Source organism: Oncorhynchus mykiss, chromosome 22 (assembly GCF_013265735.2).
Source record: "Oncorhynchus mykiss isolate Arlee chromosome 22, USDA_OmykA_1.1, whole genome shotgun sequence".
Classification (NCBI taxonomy): domain Eukaryota; kingdom Metazoa; phylum Chordata; class Actinopteri; order Salmoniformes; family Salmonidae; genus Oncorhynchus; species Oncorhynchus mykiss.
Genome location: NC_048586.1, coordinates 306,177 through 333,375, shown reverse-complemented (window position 1 = coordinate 333,375; position 27,199 = coordinate 306,177). Strand labels below are relative to the sequence as shown.

The 27,199-nt window shown below is 40.9% G+C and overlaps 1 protein-coding gene across 8 annotated transcripts in view; it reads right to left on the bottom strand.

The window, feature by feature from the left end:
- mycbp2 (MYC binding protein 2) overlaps window positions 1-27,199 on the bottom strand; it is a 294,316-nt gene that overhangs the window by 234,053 nt on the left and 33,064 nt on the right. For all 8 annotated transcript variants that reach the window (XM_021578600.2, XM_021578599.2, XM_021578604.2 and 5 more), the window contains exons 3-5: window positions 22,701-22,913; window positions 13,189-13,342; window positions 10,481-10,677 (exon numbers count right to left, since the gene is read on the bottom strand). In XM_021578600.2, the coding sequence (XP_021434275.2) occupies window positions 10,481-10,677; window positions 13,189-13,342; window positions 22,701-22,913 (564 nt within the window). The remainder of the gene's footprint in view (window positions 1-10,480; window positions 10,678-13,188; window positions 13,343-22,700; window positions 22,914-27,199) is intronic.

The window sequence follows — 27,199 nt, the reverse complement described above, 5'->3', positions numbered from 1 at the left end:
CAAACAGCACTTTCGTGCAATTGCCAGCAACTGTTTATGACTTCAAGCCTATCAACTCCCGAGATTAGGCTGGTGTAACCGATGACAAATGGCTAGCTAGTTAGCGGGGTGCGCGCTAATAGCGTTTCAAACGTCACTCGCTCTGAGACTTTTAGTAGTTGTTCCCCTTGCTCTGCAAGGGCCACAGCTTTTCTAGAGTGATGGGTAACGCTGCTTCGAGGGTGGCTGTTGTCGTTGTGTTGCTGGTTCGAGCCCAGGTAGGAGCGAGGAGAGGGACGGAAGCTATACTGTTACACTGGCAATAATAAAGTGCCTATAAGAACATCCAATAGTCAAAGGTTAATGAAATAGAAATGGTAGAGAGAGAAATAGCCCTATAATAACTACAACCTAAAACTTCTTACTTGGTAATATTGAAGACTCATGTTAAAAGGAACCACCAGCTTTCATATGTTCTCATGTTCTGAGCAAGGAACTTAAACGTTAGCTTTCTTACATGGCACATATTGCACTTTTACTTTCTTCTCCAACACTTTGTTTCTGCATTATTTAAACCAAATTGAACAGGTTTCATTATTTATTTGAGGCTAAATTGATTTTATTGATGTATTAAATTAAGTTAAAATAAGTGTTAATTCAGTATTGTTGTAATTGTCATTATTACAAATAAAATAAAAAAATCGGACGATTAATCAGTATCGGCTTTTTTTGGTCCTCCAATAATCGGTATCGGTATTGAAAAATCATAAATCGGTCGACCTCTAGTTTCTATTCCATTAAAAACAAAAATGCCTATGTAGGCCTCAGGGCTCTCTGTGTATTTTTAAGGGCCAGCCATGCTGCCCTGTACAGATCCAATAGCGATTTCCCAAGTCCCTTTTTGTGGCACCTGAATTAACAGTAGTCTAGGTGCGACAAAACTAGGGCCTGTAGGACCTGCCTTGTTGATAGTGTAATAAGGCAGAGCAGCACTTCATTATGGACAGACTTCTCCCCATCTTAGCTACTGTTGTATCAATATGTATTGACCATGACAGTTTACAATCCAGGGTTACTCCAAGTAGTTCAGTGACCTCAACTTGCTAAATTTCCACATGATTCATTACAAGATGAAGTTGAGTTTTAGGGTTTAGTGAATAAATGGTCCCAAATACAATGCTTTAGTTTTGGAAATTGTATCCAATTGGTAGTTACACTTGTCCCACCTCTGCAACTCCTGTACGGACTCGTGAGAGCGGAAGGTCAAGAGCAGTGCGTCCTCAGAAACACAACCCAGCCAAGTCGCACTGCTTCTTGACACAATGCCCACTTAACCCGGAAGCGAGCCGCACCAATGTGTTGGAAGAAACACAGTACACCTGGCGACCGTGTCAGTGGTTTGGGATTAGTGGGACTATCATTTGTTTTTCAACAAGACTATGACACAACACACCTCCTGGCTGTGTAAGGTCTATTTGACCAAGAAAGAGAGTGATTGAGTGCTGCATCAGATGACCTGACCTCCACAATTCCCGACCTCAACCAAATTGAGATGGTTTGGGATGTGTCGGACCGCAGAGTGAAGGAAAAGCGGCCAACAAGTGCTCAGCATGTGTGAGAACTCCTTCAAGACTGTTGGAAAAGCATTCCAGGTGAAGCTGGTTGAGAGAACGCAAATGGTGGCTACTTTGAAGAATCTCAAATATAAAAGATATTTGGATTTGTTTAACACTTTTTTTGGTTACTACATGATTCCATGTGTGTTATTTATTTACCTGGAATGCTTTGGGGCGGCAGGTAGCCTAGTGATTAGAGTGTTGAGCCAGTAACCGAAAGGTTGCTAGGTCGAATCCCCGAGCTGACAAGGTAAAAATTTGTCGTTCTGCCCCTGAACAAGGTACAGTGCCTTGCAAAAGTATTCTGCCCCCTTGAACTTTGCGACCTTTTGCCACATTTCAGGCTTCAAACATAAAGATATAAAACTGTATTTTTTTGTGAAGAATCAACAACAAGTGGGACACAATCATGAAGTGGAACGACATTTATTGGATATTTCAAACTTTTTCAACAAATCAAAAACTGAAAAATTGGGCGTGCAAAATTATTCAGCCCCCTTAAGTTAATACTTTGTAGCGCCACCTTTTGCTGCGATTACAGCTGTAAGTCGCTTGGGGTATGTCTCTATCAGTTTTGCACATCGAGAGATTGAAATGTTTTCCCATTCCTCCTTGCAAAACAGCTCGAGCTCAGTGAGGTTGGATGGAGAGCATTTGTGAACAGCAGTTTTCAGTTCTTTCCACAGATTCTCGATTGGATTCAGGTCTGGACTTTGACTTGGCCATTCTAACACCTGGATATGTTTATTTTTGAACCATTCCATTGTAGATTTTGCTTTATGTTTTGGATCATTGTCTTGTTGGAAGACAAATCTCCGTCCCAGTCTCAGGTCTTTTGCAGACTCCATCAGGTTTTCTTCCAGAATGGTCCTGTATTTGGCTCCATCCATCTTCCCATCAATTTTAACCATCTTCCCTGTCCCTGCTGAAGAAAAGCAGGCCCAAACCATGATGCTGCCACCACCATGTTTGACGGTGGGGATGGTGTGTTCAGGGTGATGAGCTGTGTTGCTTTTACGCCAAACATAACGTTTTGCATTGTTGCCAAAAAGTTCAATTTTGGTTTCATCTGACCAGAGCACCTTCTACCACATGTTTGGTGTGTCTCCCAGGTGGCTTGTGGCAAACTTTAAATGACACTTTTTATGGATATCTTTAAGAAATGGCTTCCTTCTTGCCACTCTTCCATAAAGGCCAGATTTGTGCAATATACGACTGATTGTTGTCCTATGGACAGAGTCTCCCACCTCAGCTGTAGATCTCTGCAGTTCATCCAGAGTGATCATGGGCCTCTTGGCTGCATCTCTGATCAGTCTTCTCCTTGTATGAGCTGAAAGTTTAGAGGGACGGCCAGGTCTTGGTAGATTTGCAGCGGTCTGATACTCCTTCCATTTCAATATTATCGCTTGCACAGTGCTCCTTGGGATGTTTAAAGCTTGGGAAAATCTTTTTGTATCCAAATCCGGCTTTAAACTTCTTCACAACAGTATCTCGGACCTGCCTGGTGTGTTCCTTGTTCTTCATGATGCTTTCTGCGCTTTTAACGGACCTCTGAGACTATCACAGTGCAGGTGCATTTATACGGAGACTTGATTACACACATGTTGATTGTATTTATCATCATTAGTCATTTAGTTCAACATTGGATCATTCAGAGATCCTCACTGAACTTCTGGAGAGAGTTTGCTGCACTGAAAGTAAAGGGGCTGAATAATTTTGCACGCCCTATTTTTCAGTTTTTGATTTGTTAAAAAAGTTTGAAATATCCAATAAACGTCGTTCCACTTCATGATTATGTCCCACTTGTTGTTGATTCTTCACAAAAAAATACAGTTTTATATCTTTATGTTTGAAGCCTGAAATGTGGCAAAAGGTCACAAAGTTCAAGGGGGCCGAATACTTTCGCAAGGCACTGTAGTTAACCCACTGTTCCTAGGCCGTCATTGTAAATAACTGACTTGCCAAGTTAAATAACATTACATAGTTTTGATATCTTCACTATTATTCTACAAATGTATAAAATTGTAAAAAATTAAGAAAAACCCTTGAATGTTCTAAAACCTTTGACCGGTAGTGTATCTGGCTCTCCAGGCAGGCTCAAGCAAATACTCAAAAGTATTTGAAAGAAAATAAGTACTATTTAAACACAGCTCTGTGCCCCTGCTAAACTGCTAAATATTTAGTCTGGGTAGCTATTGGTTAACTATTTTACTATCTGCATTGACCCTTTTTGAACTAACTCTTTTGACCCATCACATACGCTGCGGTTACTGTTTGTCTATCCTGATGCCTAGTCACTTTATCCCTACTTATATGTACATATTTACCTCAATTACCTCGTACCCCTGCATATCGTATAATGTCAAGTTATAATGCCTCATTGTGTATTTATTCCTTATTATTTTTCTATTGTTTCTCTTTTTCTCTCTCTGTTGTTAGGAAGGAGCTGCAAGTAAGATGTTAGTTTACGAAACGTGTAAAATGTGCTTTGTAGCCGATGTGAAATGGCTAGCTAGTTTGAGGTGCACGCTAGCAGCATTCACTTGGCGACTTCATCTCTCTGAGACCTTGGAAGTAGTCATTTCCCTTCTACGGATTTTATGGAGCGATAGCTAACAATGATTCATGTGTGACAGTTGTTGATGTTTAATTTATTCCTTATTTTACCAGGTGAGTTGACAGAATACATTCTCATTTACAGCAACGACCTGGGGAAAGTTACAAAACTTAGTAGAAATAAATAGATAACATACATTTGTAAGCAAGCAAAAAAATATAAAACAATTAAGAAAATTAAAAAATGATGCATAGAATCATAAGAAACTAACACATTCTTCCTTGAAAAGGTCCTCACACAGATGTGTTCAGTGTCCCTAGTTCATGCACAGGTTGGGGCAAGGATTGGGATAGAAATAACGCTCTGCCAGGAAGTCTTGTCTAGTGTTGATTTTGCATAGGTGTGGGCAATTAGGGATGTTTGTAGTGGCGATACAGCCCTTTGGTGTTATTATACTTGAAAAACAATTAGCTGGGAAAACTTACCTATTAAGCCCACTTCTATATTTTTTTATTTATAATAACTTTACTGTTTAATGTTTCAACCAATTCATCTGCATGTTTTATTCCGAAGTTATTGACAGTGTGTAAATTCCCACTAGTGGCCCGCAGATAAAGTCTTTAGAATTTTTTTCTGAACTATCATCACATTATAGCATATTTCATTGCATTAATTACTATTTCTTGCCAATTTGAAATATGGGTTTTTCATGCTAGCAGCTAGCATGCCAGTCACACAGTAACAACATAACTTGGTGAACTAGTTTGAGGCATTCACAGCTTAAATTTTTTTATGCATCGTCTTATTTTACTGTTAAATTAACCTTTGTACACTGAGTGTACAAAACATTACGAACACCTGCTCTTTCCATGACAGACAGACAGAGGTGAATACACGTGAAAGCTATGATCCCTTATGTCACTTGTTAAATCTACTTCAATCAGTGTAGAAGGGGAGGAGACAAACTGCTGGGCCTCGATGGAACCCACCTTCAAACTAATGAGCAGTCATTTTGACTGCAACAATCAAACGGTGTAATTAATACATTTCATATACAGTGGGGAGAACAAGTATTTGATACACTGCCGATTGTGCAGGTTTTCCTACTTACAAAGCATGTAGAGGTCTAATTTTTATCACAGTTTGGAAGCACATCAGTGCACTGTTGAATTGGAGCCTTTTCCTAGACCATGTTTCTGTGTGCATAATAGCAAGATTAACCAACATGTTGGTGTTGAGAACAATGCCGGAGGCAGCAGCAGAATGAGGAAATTTGAAAAATGCCTTTGCCTTATTGCCTACAAAAAGTGAGGAGAGGGGAAACCTGAACTTAATTAGGCCTATAATCAATAACCTAACTGTTAAATGTGCATCGCTTTTTAAAACATCAATGTATTTTCAAAAATAAGACCGATCCTACTTCTGTTGCCTGTTTGAGTGTTTGTTTAACAGTGCAGTTAGATAGCAATAATTTAAGCTTTCTGCCAATATCAGATATGTCTATGTCCTGGGAAATGTTCTTGTTACTTACAACCTCATGCAAATTGCCTACGTTAGCTCAACGTCCCGCAGGGGACCCACCGATTCTGAAGAAGTTTTAAAGAGCCATCTAATATTAGACAATTATGTGACCCGATTCAGGAAACTAGGTGTATGTCACAGCAAGTCACAACTTCACAGGAGAGCCATTTGAAAGTAAAAAAAATTTTTTTTATTAAAATGCGTTTTTTGGCTGAAATGCCTTCTTGACTATGTGAACTTTCATGTGTCTTAATAACAAACTTGTATCCAATCAGTAAATACAATTGTTGGTTAAGCCACAGAGAAAGCGAGCAACCTTCCCACTAGCCAGGATTGGCTGAGATAATGAGTGGGCTGAACATGCCGAGAGAGGAGTTCGGATTGGTCTGCCATAGAAGCTCGTCAGTCTGCGTGGATAATTCTGTCGAACTCTGCTTTTTTTTTTTACTTTCTGGAGGATCAAGTTTTTAAATTAGTGGAATTAGAGTATGATAGCTAAAGAGATGGAGAAAACACCTGTCTCCGGATTACGTCTTCAAACTAAGGGCTACCGTGGCATGACATTCCTGACAGGGAGACGCGTCCATGCACGATGATGTATATAGGTAAGATAGCTAGCTACCTTTTCTGATATTACACGTTTTCTAATTTTGACAAAGTGGTTTCATTTCAATCTAAAGTGTACTGTTAGCTAGCTAGCAACGTTAGCTGGCTGGCTCCCTAGCTGATATAATTTGTTTCCAGAGCCGTTTGCTGTTCTAGTTAGCTAACATTAAACATGGTTGGTTAGCTTCCAGCACTGTGGCACTGTTCATTGTTGTTTAACTAGCTAACGTTAGCTAATGTTGTGACGTGTGTGAACTTACACTTTGTTTACCAAGCTAGCTATACGTCTTATGCTAAAGTGTACTGTTAGCTAGCTAGCTAGCTAATGTTAGCTGGCTGGCTCCCTAGCTGACATTATTATTAGTTTCCCAGAGCCGTGTGCTGTTCAAGTTAGAGCCTAATGTTAGCTAGCTAACATTGAACATGGTTGTTAGCTCCTATTGTTGACACTGCTCATTGTTTAACTAGCTAATATGGCCGGTGTCAGTAAACGTCTGCAAAAAAGCTTAATGAAATTGTTGCCAGCAGAGCTGGTTCGGCTGTTTTCATGCTATCCAGACGTAAACAATTCACCGGCCAGAGCGTCAAATGGGCTCTTTAAGAGATAAACAAGATTGGTGGGGCTAATGCTGAATGAGTGTAGACAAAGAGGAGCTCTTCACTAGATAGCAAAACATTCAAAAGGCGATTTTACAAGTTGATCAACTTTCAAAGCAGAAATACTTTCCCATTGTTCCTCAAATGCAATGTATGCTATACCATTTTGTAGCTCTGAGTCCTTTTTTCTAATGTAAAAAAAAAAAAACACTATTTCAAATGTTGGTACATAAGACCGAATCCAGGTGGCGAGTCACACTGGCTTCTCCCTGAATCCACACATCCGTCTGAAGGTGACTCTTTATCCACTGTGTCTGGTCCCAGGCTCACAGCTGGCTTCGCCCTGAAACCACACATCCATCTGAAGGTGACCCTTTATCGACTGTGTCTGGTCGCAGGCTCACAGCTGGCTTCTCCCTGAAACCACACATCCATCTGAAGGTGACACTATCATTTGGAACCACACAATTACCAGGTGGACAGTAGACCTCTAAAAGCAAGAGGAAATCAACAAGATCCACAAGCTGGCAGCTGATTTACTTGCATGATGCAGGACTCGATAGGAGAGAGTGACTGAAACAGGACTGCGATAGGAGAGAGTGACTGAAACATTCACACCTCCATTAATTTAGACAAGGATAGTCTAATAGCTCAGCTAGGTGTGAACAATCCCGCAATTTGTGCTACAGTTTAGACTACCGATAGATGCTGCGGGTCAGTCAGAGTTGAGTCCGATTGTAAAGTGTAGCTTAATGCCAAAAAAGGGCCAACTTGCAATGTTTCCGATGCTTAAGTACTATAAAGTTGTACATTTCTAACTCAATATCAAGCAATGTGTCTAACTCTGCATTATAATACAACTTATTTTTAACGAAAGCCAGGAATGAGTAGAGTGATGTTCCTGCTTCTGTTGCCTATTTCAGTGTTTATTTAATATCCTACCGATTCTGTAATCACCAAACCTCATGCAACAGAAAAAGGTCTAATAAAGCAATTTCACAAATCCGTCTGCTTTTAAACTTTGCTATGGGAGTGACAAAATGTATTACAATTAAGGTATGGGTATATGGGAATTAGAGGGGAATATATACAAATTAATACCATTTAAATATAGATGTTTTTTGTATTGGATATATTTACAATATATGGAAACAGAAACAGAAACCTTATCATATGTAGACATAATTAAATCCTTACAGTATGAATAAAAAAACAATTTAGTCACAAATTGAACTTGAATTACATGAATTGACTCTTCACATTGGATGATTTCACTGAACAACAAAAGAGAAAATTGAATGATCCATCGCATCTCCCAAAAACGTTATCAACATACGTTGCTTTGCGAAAGCATTCACCCTCCCTTGGCATTTTTCCTAATTTGTTGCCTTACGACCTGGAATTAAAATATATTTATTACACAACACTTTGAAGATGCAAAATATTTTTTATTGTGAAACAAACAAGAAATAAGACAAACTGAAAACTTGAGCATGCTTAACTTTGGTTGTCTTCCTCTCAGGCGTCCATGTCTTCTCCCTGGACGTCAATATCCACCTCTTGAACATCAGGCTCTGAGGCCTCAGCTTGACTGTCACTTTCCAACCTTGTTGAGGATGGCTCATTGTCAGGCTCAAAGACACTCAAATTTGCCCAGATAGCCACCAATTTTTCAACCCTTGTATTGGTCGGCCTGTTGTGTGTGCATTCCCAAACAAGGACTAGTTGTGCTTCGTGGCGGCTGATGTTGGTGGGATTTGGAGGATGATGGAGACAACAGGAAAGAGCCTCAGATCCACAAAGTCCCTTCCACCAGGTGGCTGATGAGTTATGTTGGCACGACTGTCATATTGCGTCTCCATCCCAAAGCCCTTGCTTGGAAGTGTACGTCGCAAGACTGCCAAGAACCTTTCCCTCATCCAGGCGATGACACCATAGGCATTGTTGATCTCTGCGCGAGACAGGATGCTCTTGCCAACATACTTGGGGTTCAACATGTACGCTGTGACGTGTATGGGCTTCAGAAGTCTTCGCTTTTTGATGCTACAAAACTGCAGTTTTGAAATACAACAGTGAAGTGGGCAGGGCAGTACGGATTTCTTCTCTTACATCTGCAAGCAGAGTCTTGCAGAGTTTCAGGCTGCTTACCACTCTCTCCCAAAATACATGATACAAGAAATTGTTAACAAGTTAGAAAGGATTTAAACACACTTTGCTGTAGGCTACTATTTACTAGTTAACAAAAAAATCATGCATGTCATAAAATATATTCCCCCCATCCGATATTGTAATAAAAACATACCTGAAAGCATGTCCTTGGCTCAGACAGTTTAGTAGTGTGGGCTCAATAGCATCTCATTAGGTTCACTAGGTTCACTGTTATAGGATACGTTTTTGATGAATTTAAGCAAAATTCCCAAAATTCCAGTGTAACATCCTATGGAAATTGTCATGAAAAATTTCAGAAATTTACCAAAATGTTTGACCCTTTGCAAACCCTAATTACAATTGAATTTGAATTAACTGAATGATGAGGATGAAGAAGAGTAACAATTTAAAACAATGCTCTTTCTCTGTCAAGCGTGCACACTTTTCTACATTGTCAGAAGAAGCTGTAGCTGGACCATGGAAGATGCATGTAGACGCATATACAGTATTTGTTCATAAAATAATTAACTCTTTCAAAATGCAGATGTTTATTTCAACTACATCTCAGTTACATTTCAGTTGCACTTCCCCCCAGCTCCACGACTACGGGTAAAACCTTGCTGAGATGATCAATGTATTTGTTGCGTTGTTGTATCGTCAGTTTCTCAATCCAAAACGGCAGAGTCAGATGGAGAAGGATGTGGTGTGGGTGAACGGATGATCTCCGCATGTGTATTTCCCACCGTAAAGCATAGAGTTGGTGGTGTTATGGTGTGGGGGTGCTTTGCTGGCGACACTTTGTGATTTATTTAGAATTCAACGCACACTTAACCAGCATGGCTACTACAGCATTCTGCAGTTATACGCCATCCCACCTGGTTTGCACTTTGTGGGACTATCATTTGTTTTTCAACAGGACAATGATCCAACACACCTCCAGGCTGTGAAGGGCTATTTGACCATGAAGGAGAGTGATGGAGTGCTGCATCAGATGACCTGGCCTCCACAATCCCCCGATCTCAACCAAATTGCTATGGTTTGGGATGATGGATTGATTCCATATGGAACGCATGGACCAGTTTAGATGAATGTGTTATTTCATAGTTTTGATGTCTTCACTATTATTATACAATGTAGAAAATAGTAACAAGAAAAGAAAAACCTTTGAAGGAGTAGGCGTTCTAAAACTTTTGACCGGTAGTGTAGGTCGCCTAATCTATCTGGATGAGGGGGCGGGGTCGTACTTCTAGGATGCGTGTGTTGTCTCACCTATATGGGGTGCTATGGGTAGGTATAGTCTATGTCTAACCTGTGTGAGTTGGGTTGTACGTATAGGATGTGTGCTGTGTTAACTTAAATGCAGAGAGGTATGGGGCAGGTTTAACCTGTGTCTAACCTCAGTTGGGTTGTATAGGAAGTGTGTTGTGTTGTTTAGTGTTGTGCCACGTTGTCTCACCTGGATAGTTTGGCAGGTGTGACTGCCGTTGTTGGTGAGGATGGCGGAGACGGCCTGCAGGGTCTTGCCCGTGTCTCCCCAGGACACCACCAGGCTGAAGAGGCAGGCGCAGGAGAGGGCGGTGAGGGCCTGCCCCGTGGGGTCATTCATCCCTGTGCTGCGCACCGTTGTCTCCAGCAGCAGGTGAAACAAAGACTCTGTAGTGAGGAGACAGAGGGTTAGAAAAGGCTGTGTGTCTGTAATATGTGTGTGCATACCTGTGTCTGCAATATGTGTGCACACCTATGTCTGCACAAGTGCGTGTGAGTGGGTGTCTATTTAGTAGTAAAACATGGTAAATTCTCCCTCGTGGGGACATTTCCCATGTCCCCATGAGGACAAAGGCTATTTTTTAAGCTCATGGATTAGGGTTACAATTAGGGTTACAATTAGCATAAGGAGTTAGGTTTAGGGGTTGGGTTACGGAGTATGTTTAGGGAAAATAGGAAATTCATTTTAGAGCCTCACGAGGAGTGAAAAACATACCGTGTGTGTGTGTTCGTAAATATAAGCCTTCTACAAACCTAAGGCCCACTAATAATACAAATACTTCAGAAAAATAACCTGCCTGTTTGCAGCAATCACTTAGCTGGCTTTCAAGTCAGTCTATGAACATTTCACTGTTGTTACTAATGTAACCAGAACCATGCATAATACACATCCACTAATAATGACCAAACTCTAATGTAACCAGAACCATGCATAATACACATCCACTAATAATGACCAAACTCTAATGTAACCAGAACCATGCATAATACACATCCACTAATAATGACCAAACTCTAATGTAACCAGAACCATGCATAATACACATCCACTAATAATGACCAAACTCTAATGTAACCAGAACCATGCATAATACACATCCACTAATAATGACCAAACTCTAATGTAACCAGAACCATGCATAATACACATCCACTACTAATGACCAAACTCTAATGTAACCAGAACCATGCATAATACACATCCACTAATAATGACCAAACTCTAATGTAACCAGAACCATGCATAATACACATCCACTAATAATGACCAAACTCTAATGTAACCAGAACCATGCATAATACACATCCACTAATAATGACCAAACTCTAATGTAACCAGAACCATGCATAATACACATCCACTAATAATGACCAAACTCTAATATAACCAGAACCATGCATAATACACATCCACTAATAATGACCAAACTCTAATGTAACCAGAACCATGCATAATACACATCCACTAATAATGACCAAACTCTAATGTAACCAGAACCATGCATAATACACATCCACTAATAATGACCAAACTCTAATGTAACCAGAACCATGCATAATACACATCCACTAATAATGACCAAACTCTAATGTAACCAGAACCATGCATAATACACATCCACTAATAATGACCAAACTCTAATGTAACCAGAACCATGCATAATACACATTCACTAATAATGACCAAACTCTAATGTAACCAGAACCATGCATAATACACATCCACTAATAATGACCAAACTCAAATGTAACCAGAACCATGCATAATACACATCCACTAATAATGACCAAACTCAAATGTAACCAGAACCATGCATAATACACATCCACTAATAATGACCAAACTCTAATGTAACCAGAACCATGCATAATACACATCCACTAATAATGACCAAACTCTAATGTAACCAGAACCATGCATAATACACATCCACTAATAATGACCAAACTCTAATGTAACCAGAACCATGCATAATACACATCCACTAATAATGACCAAACTCTAATGTAACCAGAACCATGCATAATACACATCCACTAATAATGACCAAACTCTAATGTAACCAGAACCATGCATAATACACATCCACTAATAATGACCAAACTCTAATGTAACCAGAACCATGCATAATACACATCCACTAATAATGACCAAACTCTAATGTAACCAGAACCATGCATAATACACATCCACTAATAATGACCAAACTCGTGCAACAGGTGAATAAAGAAAATGAACTCAAACTCTCTCTCAAGCACAAGCCCACATGCTAGTGAGTTGAAATGTAGTCTTCATATTTCAAGTCTTGGCAACTTGGATCTATTAGCTAGATAACAAGGTAGAATAGTTTAACTATTATGAACAGTCTATCTCCGCCTGTTTAAAAAAAAGAAAAAAGTGTGCTCGAGGCTCATTAGGCGTTCTCAGCTGTTAGAAGTCTCGAACTGGCATTAACAGACGATTGCCATCATTCTTTGAAGTTCCACCTCTGTTATTACATTCAACAAAGCAAACATTGATATACCGTTATAGAATGTAAAGAAGAAAATCCAAACTGGTCTGTGCGTCAATACCAGTATAGTAAAATACAGTTTTCTGCCCAGTCCCAGCATTGGGCTCCCGACTGGCGCAGAGGTCTAAGGCACTGCATCTCAATACTAGAGGCATCACTACAGACACCATGGTTCAAATCCAGGCTGTATCACAACCGGCTGTGATTGGGAGTCCCATAGTGCGGCGCACAATTGGCCAAGCCTTGTCCAGGGTTTGCATAGGGTAGGCCGTCATTGCAAATAAGAATTTGTTCTTAACCGACTAGCCTAGTAAAATAAAAGGTAAAAAAAAAAAAAGAAAGCATGTGCATGAGTCTTCCCAAGCATGTGTGCGCTAGTACTCACCCAGTACATCAGGAGGTTCGGTTTGGAAGCCCTCTGGTTGTTGTCCCTGCAGCATGTCCAGCAGGGCCTGTAGGCTGCGCAGGCACAGCGAGGGGTGGGAGAACAGAGTCTCCTTGATCAGCTCAAACACCCCACACAGACCAATGCCAATAATCTAGAGAGAAAACACAAACAATTATCAGATATCTCCTAACCTGTCTAAATAATTACCACCCCGTAGCACTCACATCGGTAGCCATGAAGTGCTTTGAAAGGCTGGTGGTCATGGCTCACAACAGCATTCTCCCGGATACGAAAGACCCACTCCAATTCGCATACCGCCCCAACAGATCCACAGACAATGCAATCACTCTATTACACGCCACACTGCCCATTCCCACCTGGACAAAAGGAACACCTATGTCAGAATGCTATTCATTGACTACAGCTCAGCTTTTAACACCATAGTGCCCTCAAAGCTCATCACTAAGCTAAGGAACCTGGGACTAAACCACTCCCTCCTCAACTGGATCCTACACTTCCTGATGGGCCGCCCCCAGGTGGTAAGGGTAGGAAACAACACATCCGCTACGCTGATCCTCAACACGTGGGCCACTCAGGGGTGCATGCTCAGTCCCCTCCTTCACTCCCTGTTCACTCATGACTGCACGGCCAGGAACAAATTAAACACCATCATTAAGTTTGCTGATGACAACAGTGGTAGACCTGATCATCGACAACGATGAGACAGCCTATAGGGAGGGGGTCAGAGACCTGACCGTGTGGTGCAAGGACAACAATCTATCGCTCATCGTGATCAAGACAAAGGAGATTGTGGACTACAGGAAAAGGAGGAAAGAGCACAACCCCCATTCTCATCGACAGGGCTGTAGGGGAGCAGGATGAGTGCTTCAAGTTCCTTGGTGTCCACATCACCAACAAATGAACATGGTGCAAGCACACCAAGACAGTCGTTAAGAGGGCACGACAAAACCTCTTCCCCTCAGGAGACTGAAAAGATTTTGCATGGGTCCTCAAATCTTCAAAAGGTTCTACAGCTGCACCACCGAGAGCATCACTGCCTGGTATGGCAACTACTCGGGCCACCGACCGCAAGGCACTACAGAGGGTAGTGCGTACAGCCCAGCACCTCAGCTTCCTGTCATCCAGGACCTCTATACCAGGCGGTGTCAGAGGAAGGCCCTAAAAATTGACTCCAGCCACTTTAATCAGACTGTCCTCTCTGCTACCGCACGGCAAGCGGTACCGGAGTGCCAAGTCTAGGTCCAAGAGGCTCCTAAATAACTTGTACCCCCCCAAGCCATAAGACTGAATAGCTAATCCAATGGCTACCCAGACTATTTGCATTGCCCCCCCACCTCTGGAACGCTGCTGCTACTCTGTTATTATCTATGCATAGTCACTCTAATAACTCTACCTACATGTACATATTACCTCAATTATAGACGCTTCTGTCTATATAACATAACATGAGCTGGTAAATATGGTAAATATGTGTAGGTATTCCTTTCTAACGCGGCTCTTTTGAAAGATATCACGTAGCAGAAATGCAAAAGCGTTGCTCTCCACTTTCTGGGGGACCAAGTTTTGAAAATAGTGGAATTAGAGTATGATAGCTCAGGAGATGGAGAGAATTCTTAAACTGGATTGAAAATATGCAGAGGGTGAACACACAGAAGGCTGTTGTATAAAACACCTGTCTCCGGATTACATCTTCAAACTGAGGGAAACCATGGCATCCGTGATAGAGGGAGAAACGTCCATCCACGTCTAGCTACATTTTCAGATATTATACGGTCTAATTTTGTCAGTAAGTCATTTTCATTTCAAGTTGAAGGGTACTGTTAGCTAGCGATCTAACATTAGCTGGCTGGCTCTAACGTTACGTGTATGATCTGTGTAGTAATACTAGTCTTATCTCAGAGCAATTTGCATTGCTAGGTATAGCCTAATGTTAGCTAGCTAACATTGAACCTGGTTGGTTAGCTACCTGCAGATTCCTGCAGGGTAGTAACATGAGTTGGGATTATGGTTTATTGTTTAGCTAACTATCTACCTACCTACCAGGCTACACAAAAGACTCCGCTACGCAAGTAACCATTTCACTACACCTGTATATGTGACAAATAAACCGATTTTATTTGACATGTGTTTACCAGTGACGGTAATGTGAAGAACGTGACCTGCACCAAAGTCAAATTAGGATATAACGGGTGTGTTCTTAAATTTAATCTGGAGTGCCAGTGTGCTCACGCTCAGAGCGTTTCACTCTCGGAGCGTTGAAAGTGCACACCTGAGGCTTTGGCCAAGGAGTAGGGTTATTCTGAGCATTCTGACCTCACACCGGCAGTCAAGCACCCAAGATAACGTTGGCTAGCTTGCTAGCTACTCCCAGACACAAATGAGAGAACGCCTCACTGACCATTTTACTCGCACTAGCAGAGCTGGTTAGGCTGTTTTCATGATATCCAGAGCTGTGGTGATGAACTGTGCTGCTGGCAACAATTTCATTAAGTTTTTTTTGCCCACAGTTACTGACACCGGCCATATTCAACAGGTGTTGAGCATCATCAGTTATTGTGTTGAGCAAGTCATCAGTTATTATTAGTTAGTGCTAAAAATTCTCTGATAGAATGCCGTGCTTTTATTTGTCACACTCACAACCGTAAGCCATTTTCGGTAATTGGCTCGCCATTAAATAATGATCTTGTTGAGTTTATTTTCCTGTAATAATGAAGACACATTAGCTAAAGTATAGATGTCAGCTATATGATATGGTCATTATTTGAATTGGCTCGTCAGCTAACAAGCTAGAAACAAAAAGGTTGCTTTTAGTTTGCTAGGTTGACATATACAGTGCTCTCCATCCAACCTCACTGAGCTCGAGCTGTTTTGCAAGGAGGAATGGGAAAAAATTTCAATCTCTCGATGTGCAAAACTGATAGAGACATACCCCAAGCGACTTACAGCTGTAATCGCAGCAAAAGGTGGCGCTACAAAGTATTAACTTAAGGGGGCTGAATAATTTTGCACGCCCAATTTTTCAGTTTTTGATTTGTTAAAAAAGTTTGAAATATCCAATAAATGTCGTTCCACTTCATGATTGTGTCCCACTTGTTGTTGATTCTTCACAAAAAAAATACAGTTTTCTATCTTTATGTTTGAAGCCTGAAATGTGGCAAAAGGTCGCAAAGTTCAAGGGGGCCGAATACTTTCGCAAGGCACTGTACACCATTTCATTTTAAACGGGTGGGTTTATTGGTGTTAACATACACTAGTTATGCTATTTTGGACTACCATGCCGCTGTCGTCATGCAGACTGTTTTTGTTTAGTGACAATGACAAGTTTGAGGTTGGACGATTAAAGAATGTTCATGATGTTACTGCGACAACTGTCGATAGACGTAGTATAAACAAGCCTTTACTTTTGAAATCTTTGGTTGTTTAGTGCGGCAGGGTAGTAACCGGAAGGTTGCAAGTTCAAACCCCAGAGCTGACAAGGTACAAATCTGTCGTTCTGCCCCTGAACGGCCACTGTTCCTAGGCCGTCATTGAAAATAAGAATTTCTTCTTAACTGCCTAGTTAAATAAAGGTAACACACACGGCCTAGGAACAGTGGGTTAACTGCCTGTTCAGGTGTGTGTGTGTGTTACCTTTATTTAACTAGGCAAGTCAGTTAAGGATGTGAATCCTTTTTCATCCAAAAATTAAGAGCGCCCCCTATATCGAAGAAGTTAACTTCTTCGATATAGGGGGCGCTCTTAATTTTTGGATGAAAAACGTTCCCGTTTTAAACAAGATATTTTGTCACGAAAATATGAATATAATTGACAGCTTTGGAAAGAAAACACTGACGTTTCCAAAACTGCAAAGATATTGTCTGTGAGTGCCACAGAACTGATGTTACAGAAAAAACCCAGATAAAAATACAATCAGGAAGTGCCGCATTTTTTTAAACAACCTCATGGCAATGACTCCTTATATGGCTGTGGAGGAGCTAGGAGTCAGCTTACCTTTTCCACGTTTTCCCCAAGGTGTCTGCAGCATTGTGACGTATTTGTAGGCATATCATTGGAAGATTGACCATAAGAGACTACATCTACCAGGTGATCGCTTGGTGTCCTCCGTTGCAATTATTGCGTAATCTCCAGCTGCAGTATTTTTCCGTTTTCTTCTGATAAGCCAGCTGCCACCACTGATAGATTATTGAATAGATATGTGAAAAACACCTTGAGGATTGATTCTAAACAGGGTTTGCCATGTTTCTGTCGATATTATGGAGCTAATTTGGAAAAAAGTTTGGCGTTGTAAGTGACTGCATTTTCGTTTTTTTTTCTTAGCCAAACGTGATGAACGGATCTCTCTCTTACACAAATAATCTTTTTGGAAAAACTGAACATCTAACTGAGAGTCTCGTCATTGAAAACAACCCAAGTTCTTCAAAGGTAAATGATTTTATTTGAATGCTTTTCTTGTTATTGTGAAAATGTTGCCTGCTGAATGCTAGGCTTAATGCTATGCTAGGCTATCAATACTCTTACACAAATGCTTGTGTAGCTTTGGTTAAAGCATATTTTGAAAATCTGAGATGACAGTGTTAACAAAAGGCTAAGCTTGTGTTTCAATATATTTATTTCATTTCATTTGCAATTTTCATGAATAGGAAACGTTGCGTTATGGTAATGAGCTTGAGGCTATGATTACGCTCCCGGATACGGGATTGCTCGACGCTAGAGGTTTAGGTGTGAAAGATGCTGAATGGGTGTAGACAAAGAGCTCTCCAGTAGGTGTACCAAAACATTCAAGGGCCATTTTCTCAAAAGTGGAGTGGTGTTTTTTTTATCCGTTATTTTACCAGGTGAGTTGACTAAGAACACGTTCTCATTTACAGCAAAGACCTGAGGTATAGTTACAGGGGAGAGGAGGGGGGACGAATGAGCCAATCGTTATCAACTTTCTAAGCAGAATTACTTTCCCATTGTTCCTCAACTGTAGTGTATGATATACCATTTTCTAGCTCTGAGTCTATACATTTCAAATGTTGCTACATGAGACCAAATCGAGCCGGTCGGTCACATATGATGTGCAACTAACTTAGGAGCAATGCTCCCTCTAGGCTACCAGCATGCAGGGAGCACTCATGCAGCTCCCAGGGACTGCCAGGCAAAATAACTAAATCAGCCTTCAAAGTTTTCCCCATTAGTTAACACTATAAACATTACCCTTTACTGTGGGAATTGTGATCGAATCAATGCAATATTAGTCACTTTCAATGCAACATGAAACAAAAACTATACAAGGCTTAGCATGCAAAACAAACTACGCAAAATATTTTGTTTTAGGCAGAGCGCATCAGAGTGAGATTCTATTGCAGGCTCAGTACGACTGAGTACGACTCAGGCCTGTACTCTACACAGACCGGTGCACCATAACCAATCAGAGCTGTAAGTAGGCCTATATGCAAACAGACCACTGCCATATATTTATGCCGTTTACTTTGAACTACACTGTTTTACAGCACGAGTGGCCGCAATTATTATTTTTTTACATCTTAAAAGGCAACAGCAGCCATCAATTAGCCATCGATGACAGGCTAATTGCAGTCTGCAAAAGAAGACTGATCTGGCTCCCAGGCTAGCCCATTCCCTGTTGTCACATGGGCTGCAGCCCAACTCTTAGATTTTTTTACACTAATTGGTATTTTATACAATCATATCAGATATTTTTCAGAGCAGATCTGATTGGTTAAAATAACAACTAGGGGGAAAAAATCTGAATTCGGCTACCTGTGTAAACACAGCCAACAATGAACAGTGAGCAATTGTACTCATGCATAAACAAACTAATAATGAAAGAAAAGCCAGGTTGAATTTTGTAAAGCTAGTGTGGGAGAGGTGGTAAAATTGTTATCGATCAATAATTAAAAACCTCCTGGCATTGTCAATTGACTCTATAGCCACTCCTATCTTTCATATCTTTAATCTAAGCCTAGAGGAAAGTCTGTCGTCAGGCCCGGAGAGAAGCCAAAGTCAGTCCGCTACACAAGAGTGGTAAAGAGGCCTTTACTGGTTCTAACAGTAGACCTATCAGCTTGCTGCCAGCTTTTAGCACACTGTTGGAAAAAATGGTGTTTGACCAAATGCAATGCTATTTCTCGAAGTAACAGACTTTTAGCATGCTTATAGAGAAGGGCACTCAACATGTACTGCACTGACACAAATGACTGATGATAGTTTGAAAGAAATTGATAATAAGACGACTGTGGGAATTGTACTGTCAGATTTCAGTGTCAGCTCTGATAATATTGACCATAACATATTGTTGAGAAAACTTGTGTGTTATGGCTTTTCAACCTCTGCCATATTGTGGATTCAAAGCTACCCATCTAATAGAACGCAAAGGGTTATCTTTAATGGAAGCGTCTCTAATGTCAAACATGTAAAGTGTGGTGTACCGCAGGACAGCTCTCTAGGCACTCTACTCTTTTCTATTTTTACCAATGACCTGCCACTGGCATTAAGCAAAGCATGTGTGTCCATGTATGCTGGTGATACGACCATATACGCATCAGCAACCACAGCAATGAAGTCACTAAAACCCATAACAAAGAATTGCAGTCTGGTTTGGAATTGGTGGCCAGTAATAAACTGGTCCTGAACATCTCTAAAACTAAGAGCATTGTATTTGGTACAAATCAAAAAGTTCTAGACATCTGCTGAATCTGGTAATGAATGGTGTGGCTGTTGAACAAGTTGAGGAGACTAAATTACTTGGCGTTACTTTAGATTGTGAACTGTCACAGTCAAAACATACAGTGGGGAGAACAAGTATTTGATACACTGCTGATTTTCCTACTTACAAAGCATGTAGAGGTCTGTAATTTTTATCATAGGTACACTTCAACTGTGAGAGACGGAATCTAAAACAAAAATCCAGAAAATCACGTATGATTTTTAAGTAATTCATTTGCATTTTATTGCATGACATAAGTATTTGATACATCAGAAAAGCAGTACATAATATTTGGTACAGAAACCTTTGATTGCAATTACAGAGATCATACGCTTCCTGTAGTTCTTGACCAGGTTTGCACACACTGCAGCAGGGATTTTGGCCCACTCCTCCATACAGACCTTCTCCAGATCCTTCAGGTTCCGGGGCTGTCGCTGGGCAATACGGACTTTCAGCTCCCTCCAAACACATTTTCTATTGGGTTCAGGTTTGGAGACTGGCTTCTTACGGAGTGTTGGAGATTAATCAGAATAGTTGGGTAACATAGATAAGATGTTTTATTTTCATTATATGCTTGTGAGTTACTTCTCATTTAGAATGTATCTTGTTGTATTATAGTGGTAGCCATTTGCAGTTATCCTTTCTCTGTCCTGGGTTCAGTTACTTGGTCTGCAGAGAGGGGAGGGGTCAAGCTTGTCTTCATTGGTAAACATATCTTTTAAACCATGTGAAGGGGTGATTGAGGGGGAACCAATTATAGCTTGGCTCCACAATGTCTGTGTGCCAGTCACTGTGTCTCTGTGATCTTGTCCAGGAGGGGTGTATTTGATATATGCCTGTTGATGAGGTTTTGTTTTTGGTCCTGAGTGGTAACAAGAGCGCGATAACATAGTTTAGGAGACAAAGCTGAACGATAATTTATAGCCAATGCTGTCTGGCTATGGGATACTCCTCTCTCAAGTAAAGTCTTCCTTTGTAATGTTCCTAAGATCTGTTATTCGTCATGTGAGTTGAGATGGGTGTGTCTTGGCTATAAATGATACTAAGAACTGTTTTGTAAGCACTCTCAGAGAATTCATTTATAGACACTGAATTAATCTGAGAGTCACAGGGTTGTGATGGAGCTCATATAATTAAAGGACTTTATGATAACTCTGACTTGTGTGTGGTTTGCTCTCATGATTTGGTAAATACAGGAAATTTCCACTACAGGAGCCACTCCTTGGTTGCCCTGGCTGTGTGTTTCGGGTCGTTGTCATGCTGGAAGACCCAGTCACGACCCATCTTCAATGCTCTTACTGAGGGAAGGAGATGGTTGGCCAAGATCTTGCGATACATGGCCCCACCCATCCTCCCCTCAATACGGTGCAGTCGTCCTGTCCCCTTTCCAGAAAAGCATCCCCAAAGAATGATGTTTCCACCTCCATGCTTCACGGTTGGGATGGTGTTCTTGGGGTTGTACTCATTCTTCTTCCTCCAAACACGGCGAGTGGCGTTTAGACCCCAAAAAAACTATATTTTTGTCTCATCAGACCACATGACCTACTCCCATTCCTCCTCTGGATCATCCAGATGGCAAACTTCAGACGGGCCTGGACATGCGCTGGCTTGAGCAGGGGGACCTTGCGTGCGCTGCAGGATTTTAATCCATGATGGCGTAGTGTACTAATGGTTTTCTTTGAGACTGTAGTCCCAGCTCTCTTCAGGTCATTGACCAGGTCCTGTCGTGTAGTTCTGGGCTGATCCCTCACCTTCCTCATGATCATTGATGCCCCACGAGGTGAGAACTTGCATGGAGCCCCAGACCGAGGGGGATTGACCGTCATCTTGAACTTCTTCCATTTTCTAATAATTGCGCCAACAGTTGTTGCCTTCTCACCAAGCTGCTTGCCTATTGTCCTGTAGCCCATCCCAGCCCTGTGCATGTCTACAATTTAACCCTGATGTCCTTACACAGCTCTCTGGTCTTGACCATTGTGGAGAGGTTGGAGTCTGTTTGATTGAGTGTGTAGACAGGTGTCTTTTATACAGGTAACGAGTTCAAATACTTATGTCATGCAATAAAATGCAAATTAATTACTTAAAATCATACAATGTGATTTTCTGGATTTTTTTTTAGATTACAGACCTCTACATGCTTTGTAAGTAGGAAAACCTGCAAAATCAGCAGTGTATCAAATACTTGTTCTCCCCACTGTAGATTCAAGGGTTGTAAAGATGGGGAGATTTTTTGGACACCACACGCCACAAAGCAAGTCCTGCAGGCTCTAGTTTTACCTTATCTTGATTATTGTCTAGTAATATGGTCAATTGTTGCAAAGAAATAACTAGTTAAGCTGCAGCTGGCACAGAATCGAGTAGCAAGTCTTACTCTTCATTGGGCTAATATTAATGCCAGTCTCTCTTGGATAAGAGTGGAGGAAAGACTGATTGCGTCACTTCTTGATTTTATAAGACACATTAATGTGGTAGATATTCAAAACAGTTCGCATAGTCAACTTACACACAGCACTGGCACACACACTTACCCCACCAGACATGCCACCAGGGGTCTATTCCCAGTCCCAAGGTCCAGAACAAATTCAAGAAAACATACAGTATTATACAGAGCCATGAGTGCATGGAACTCCCTTCCATCTTATATAGCGCAATTGAACAGCAAACCTGGTATCAAAAAACACATAAAGCAACATGTCTGTCATATTCTATTTCTACCTTTCCACCAACACTGTTCCCATCACTCTGCTTTTGAAGTAACATAACAGATGGGATTGGTTACCTTGGGAAGCTTGATGGCAGGCTCACGGAACTCCTCCTCTTCGCTGTCCGAGTCGCCGCTCTGCACAGAGCTCCTGGAGGCCAGGGCCAGGGACGCCTCCCGCTGCTGCCATTCCAGCACGCAGTGGCGCACGTTGCAGTACACGTTGAATGCCGATGGGTTGCTATGCAGCTTGATTTCCGGCATGCAGAAGACCCCATCAAGGTTCTTTGTCTGTGGAAGAGAGAGTGTGAAAAATACAGCCATGACTCGCAAATAAACTTACTACGATTTTTTCTCAGCAGTCACAATGGAGGCGGGTTGGCCCTTAAGCCATCATAAAAAAAAAGAAGTTGGGGATTTTTACCTGGAAATGCCCCCATGAGCACTTCAAATGTGGAGTCAAATAAAAGCTAAGAGTTTTTTTTAATGAAGGCATAACCATTTTCTATCCCCCTCAAATAGAAGGAAAAGGTGTCTTAGAAAACATCTAGCAGAAAAAGTCTTAAAGGTACAGAAATACATCAACACAGCAATGTTGAAGTAAAGACCCCTGACAACTAATATATTTAGTTTTGCAGAACTTATTTGCCTTCTCTAAGTTTAAGAAATATTGCCTAAGGTCTTATAATTATGTTACCAAAAACCCACATCTTTTAAACTCTCTGGTATAAGTGGGACGGTAGCGTCCCACCTCGACAAGACAGTGAAATTGCAGGGCGACACTGTGTTAACAACCCTCCAGGCAAGCTTCAATGCCATACAACTCTCCTTCCGTGGCCTCCAATTGCTCTTAAATACAAGTAAAACTAAATGCATGCTCTTCAACCGATCGCTACCTGTACCTACCCGCATGTCCAACATTACTACTCTGGACGGCTCTGACTTAGAATACATGGACAACTACAAATACCTAGGTGTCTGGTTAGACTGTAAACTCTCCTTCCAGACTCACATCAAACATTTCCAATCCAAAGTTAAATCTAGAATTGGCTTCCTATTTCGCAACAAAGCATCCTTCACTCATGCTGCCAAACATACCCTTGTAAAACTGACCATCCTACCAATCCTCGACTTTGGCGATGTCATTTACAAAATAGCCTCCAATACCCTACTCAACAAATTGGATGCAGTCTATCACAGTGCAATCCGTTTTGTCACCAAAGCCCCATATACTACCCACCATTGCGACCTGTACGCTCTCGTTGGCTGGCCCTCGCTTCATACTCGTCGCCAAACCCACTGGCTCCATGTCATCTACAAGACCCTGCTAGGTAAAGTCCCCCCTTATCTCAGCTCGCTGGTCACCATTGCATCTCCCACCTGCAGCACACGCTCCAGCAGGTATATCTCTCTAGTCACCCCCAAAACCAATTATTTCTTTGGCCGCCTCTCCTTCCAGTTCTCTGCTGCCAATGACTGGAACGAACTACAAAAATCTCTGAAACTGGAAACACTTATCTCCCTCACTAGCTTTAAGCACCAACTGTCAGAGCAGCTCACAGATTACTGCACCTGTACATAGTCCACCTATAATTTAGCCCAAACAACTACCTCTTTCCCTACTGTATTCAATTTATTTATTTATTTTGCTCCTTTGCACCCCATTATTTTTATTTCTACTTTGCACATTCTCCCATTGCAAATCTACCTTTCCAGTGTTTTACTTGCTATATTGTATTTACTTTGCCACCATGGCCTTTATGCCTTTACCTCCCTTATCTCACCTCATTTGCTCACATCGTATATAGACTTGTTTATACTGTATTATTGACTGTATGTTTGTTTTACTCCATGTGTAACTCTGTGTCGTTGTATGTGTCAAACTGCTTTGCTTTATCTTGGCCAGGTCGCAATTGTAAATGAGAACTTGTTCTCAACTTGCCTACCTGGTTAAATAAAGGTGAAATAAAATAAAAAATAAAATATAACTATTATTATTAGATTATTTATTCAGGGAAAACCCATTGAGACCATGGTCTCATTCCCAAGGGTGCCCTGATCACAACAATCAATACAACAAACAAAAACAGCAATCAATAGAAAACACAAACTTATGAAAAACCGTTATAGTCCTCAGCCACTAGGTCCTCAATGAACACCCTAAACTGCACAAGTGGCACCAGAACATCTAATTGTAATGAGTTCTGAAAATGTATCCAGCAGTGAGGTGCATTAAAACAAAAGCGGATTGCCAAATTCGGTGGAGACCCAACAAACCTCAAGAGTTAACCAACCCTGTGACTGGGCTTGGTAACTCATGTCTTCATACCTCAACAACAAAGTTAGGTAGGTCGGAAGCTTCTGTACTTCCCCAAAAAGGGAATAGTGACGTGCCCCACATTAGTGGTTCCCAAACTGTGGGGTGTCCCCCCCCTAGCGTGGGGCACATATGGGTCCACAATTTTTTTTTAAGAAACTTGAAAGTCGTAATAACAGAATGCACAAGGTGCAATTTCAAAATTGGGTAGTGCATCATCAGTTCCTCTTGTCATGTTAGTCAATGCATATAATCAACTAGCCCAGGTCAGCTAAGCTTTTTTTATTTCGATTTTTTTGCCCATAGATGTTGTCATTTTTTGGTCACTCAAATATCACATGAACATACATTAGACATAGCAAAATGTATAGAGAATTGCAGGAACATCTGCTTTAAAACTGCAACATTTACTTTGCACCCCATGACAAAATGTGTAGAATTGCAGAAAATAAGCTTTAAACATGCAAAACTCTCCACCAAGAGGGGTGTGAACGGTTTGTGTCATGAACAGTGCTTGTGGCCATAGAAATAGACAAGGCACACGCAGTGGGGGGGCAGGACATTCCCCAATGCTCTATTTTACAAAAAGGCCACTTTAAATCTTAGCTTTTTAACTAGCTCATCAGTATGTCTTTTTAAACATTAAATCCTTGTCAATCCAAAAGTCCAGATATTTATAGAAGGGAACCCAATCAATGGGAGAACCTTTCAATGAATAAATATCTAATCCATCTGAAAAACACACGAGAATTGGAGAACATGTATTTTGTTTTGCCAACATTAAGTACAGGTTTTAAACCAACCAGGGCATTTTGTAAGGCAACAAAGTAAGATTGCAGCTCTAACAACACCTGGGGCAATGGCATACATAACAGTAGTCTGCATACAAATGAACAATTAAAAGTTAACAGATAGCCCAATATTATTTATAAAAATAGTCAAGAGAACAGGTTCCAATACCCCCCCATAATATTGAGGAATCTAGACTAAACACCATCAGAAATCACACTGTTCTGACAGATAATTCTCAAACCTTTGAATGAGTGCATGATTGTCAACAGTTTCAAAGGCCTTGGAAAGCACAATGATTATTATTATCCAAATCAATTTAACATTAAAACAAGCATAGCCGTTCTAAAACCGGATTGGTGCACATTAAGAAGTGTGAGAGAAGTTAAATAAGTTATTCGCTGAGAGTTGGCCAAGGATTCTAAAACTTTGGAAAGGCAAGATCATTTGGAGATTGGACACTAGTATCTAAATCAGAAGGATCTTGTCCTTTATGTAGGGGGAAGACAGGTGCCGCTTTCCAGATATTGGGGATAACACCAGAAACAATTGTAACATTAAAGATATACAGTACCAGTCAAGTTTGGACACACCTAGTTATTCCAGGCTTTTTATTTATTTTTACTATTTTCTACATTGTAGAATAATAGTGAAGACGTCAAAACTCTGGAATAACACATATGGAATCATGTAATAACCACAAAAATATGAGATTCTTCAAAGTAGCCACCCTTTACATTGATGACAGCTTTGCACACTCTTGACATTCTCTCAACCAGCTTCATGAGGTCACCTGGAATGCATTTCAATTAACAGGTGTGCCTTGTCAAATAGTGGAATTTATTTCCTTCTTAATCCGTTTGAGCCAATCAGCTGTGTTGTTAAAAAGTATGTGTGGTATACAGAAGATAGCCCCACTTGGTAAAAGACCACGCCCATATTATGGCAAGAACAGCTCAAATAATCAAAACGAAACGACAGTCCATCATTACTTTAAGACATGAAGGTTAGTCATTTCGGAACATTTCTAGAACTTTGAAAGTGACTTCAAGTGCAGTCGCAAAAAACATCAAGCGCTCTGATGAAACTGGCTCTCATGAGCACCGCCAAATGAAAGGAAGTTACCTTGCTGGAGAGGATAAGTTACCAGCCTTGAAAATTGCAGCCCAAATAAATGCTTGACAGATTTTAAGTAAGACATCTCAACATGAACTGTTCAGAGACAGCGTGAATCAGGCCTTCATGGTTGAATTGCTGCAAAGAAACCACCACTTTTTATTCAACTAGGCAAGTCAGTTTAAGAACAAATTCTTATTTACAATGACGGCCTACCTGAAGGCAAAAGGTCTCCTGTATGTATGTGGGCTGGGATTAAAAATTAAATAGAAATATAGGACAACACACAAACACACATCACGACAAGATAGACACCACAACACTACATAAAGAGAGACCTAAGACATCAACATAG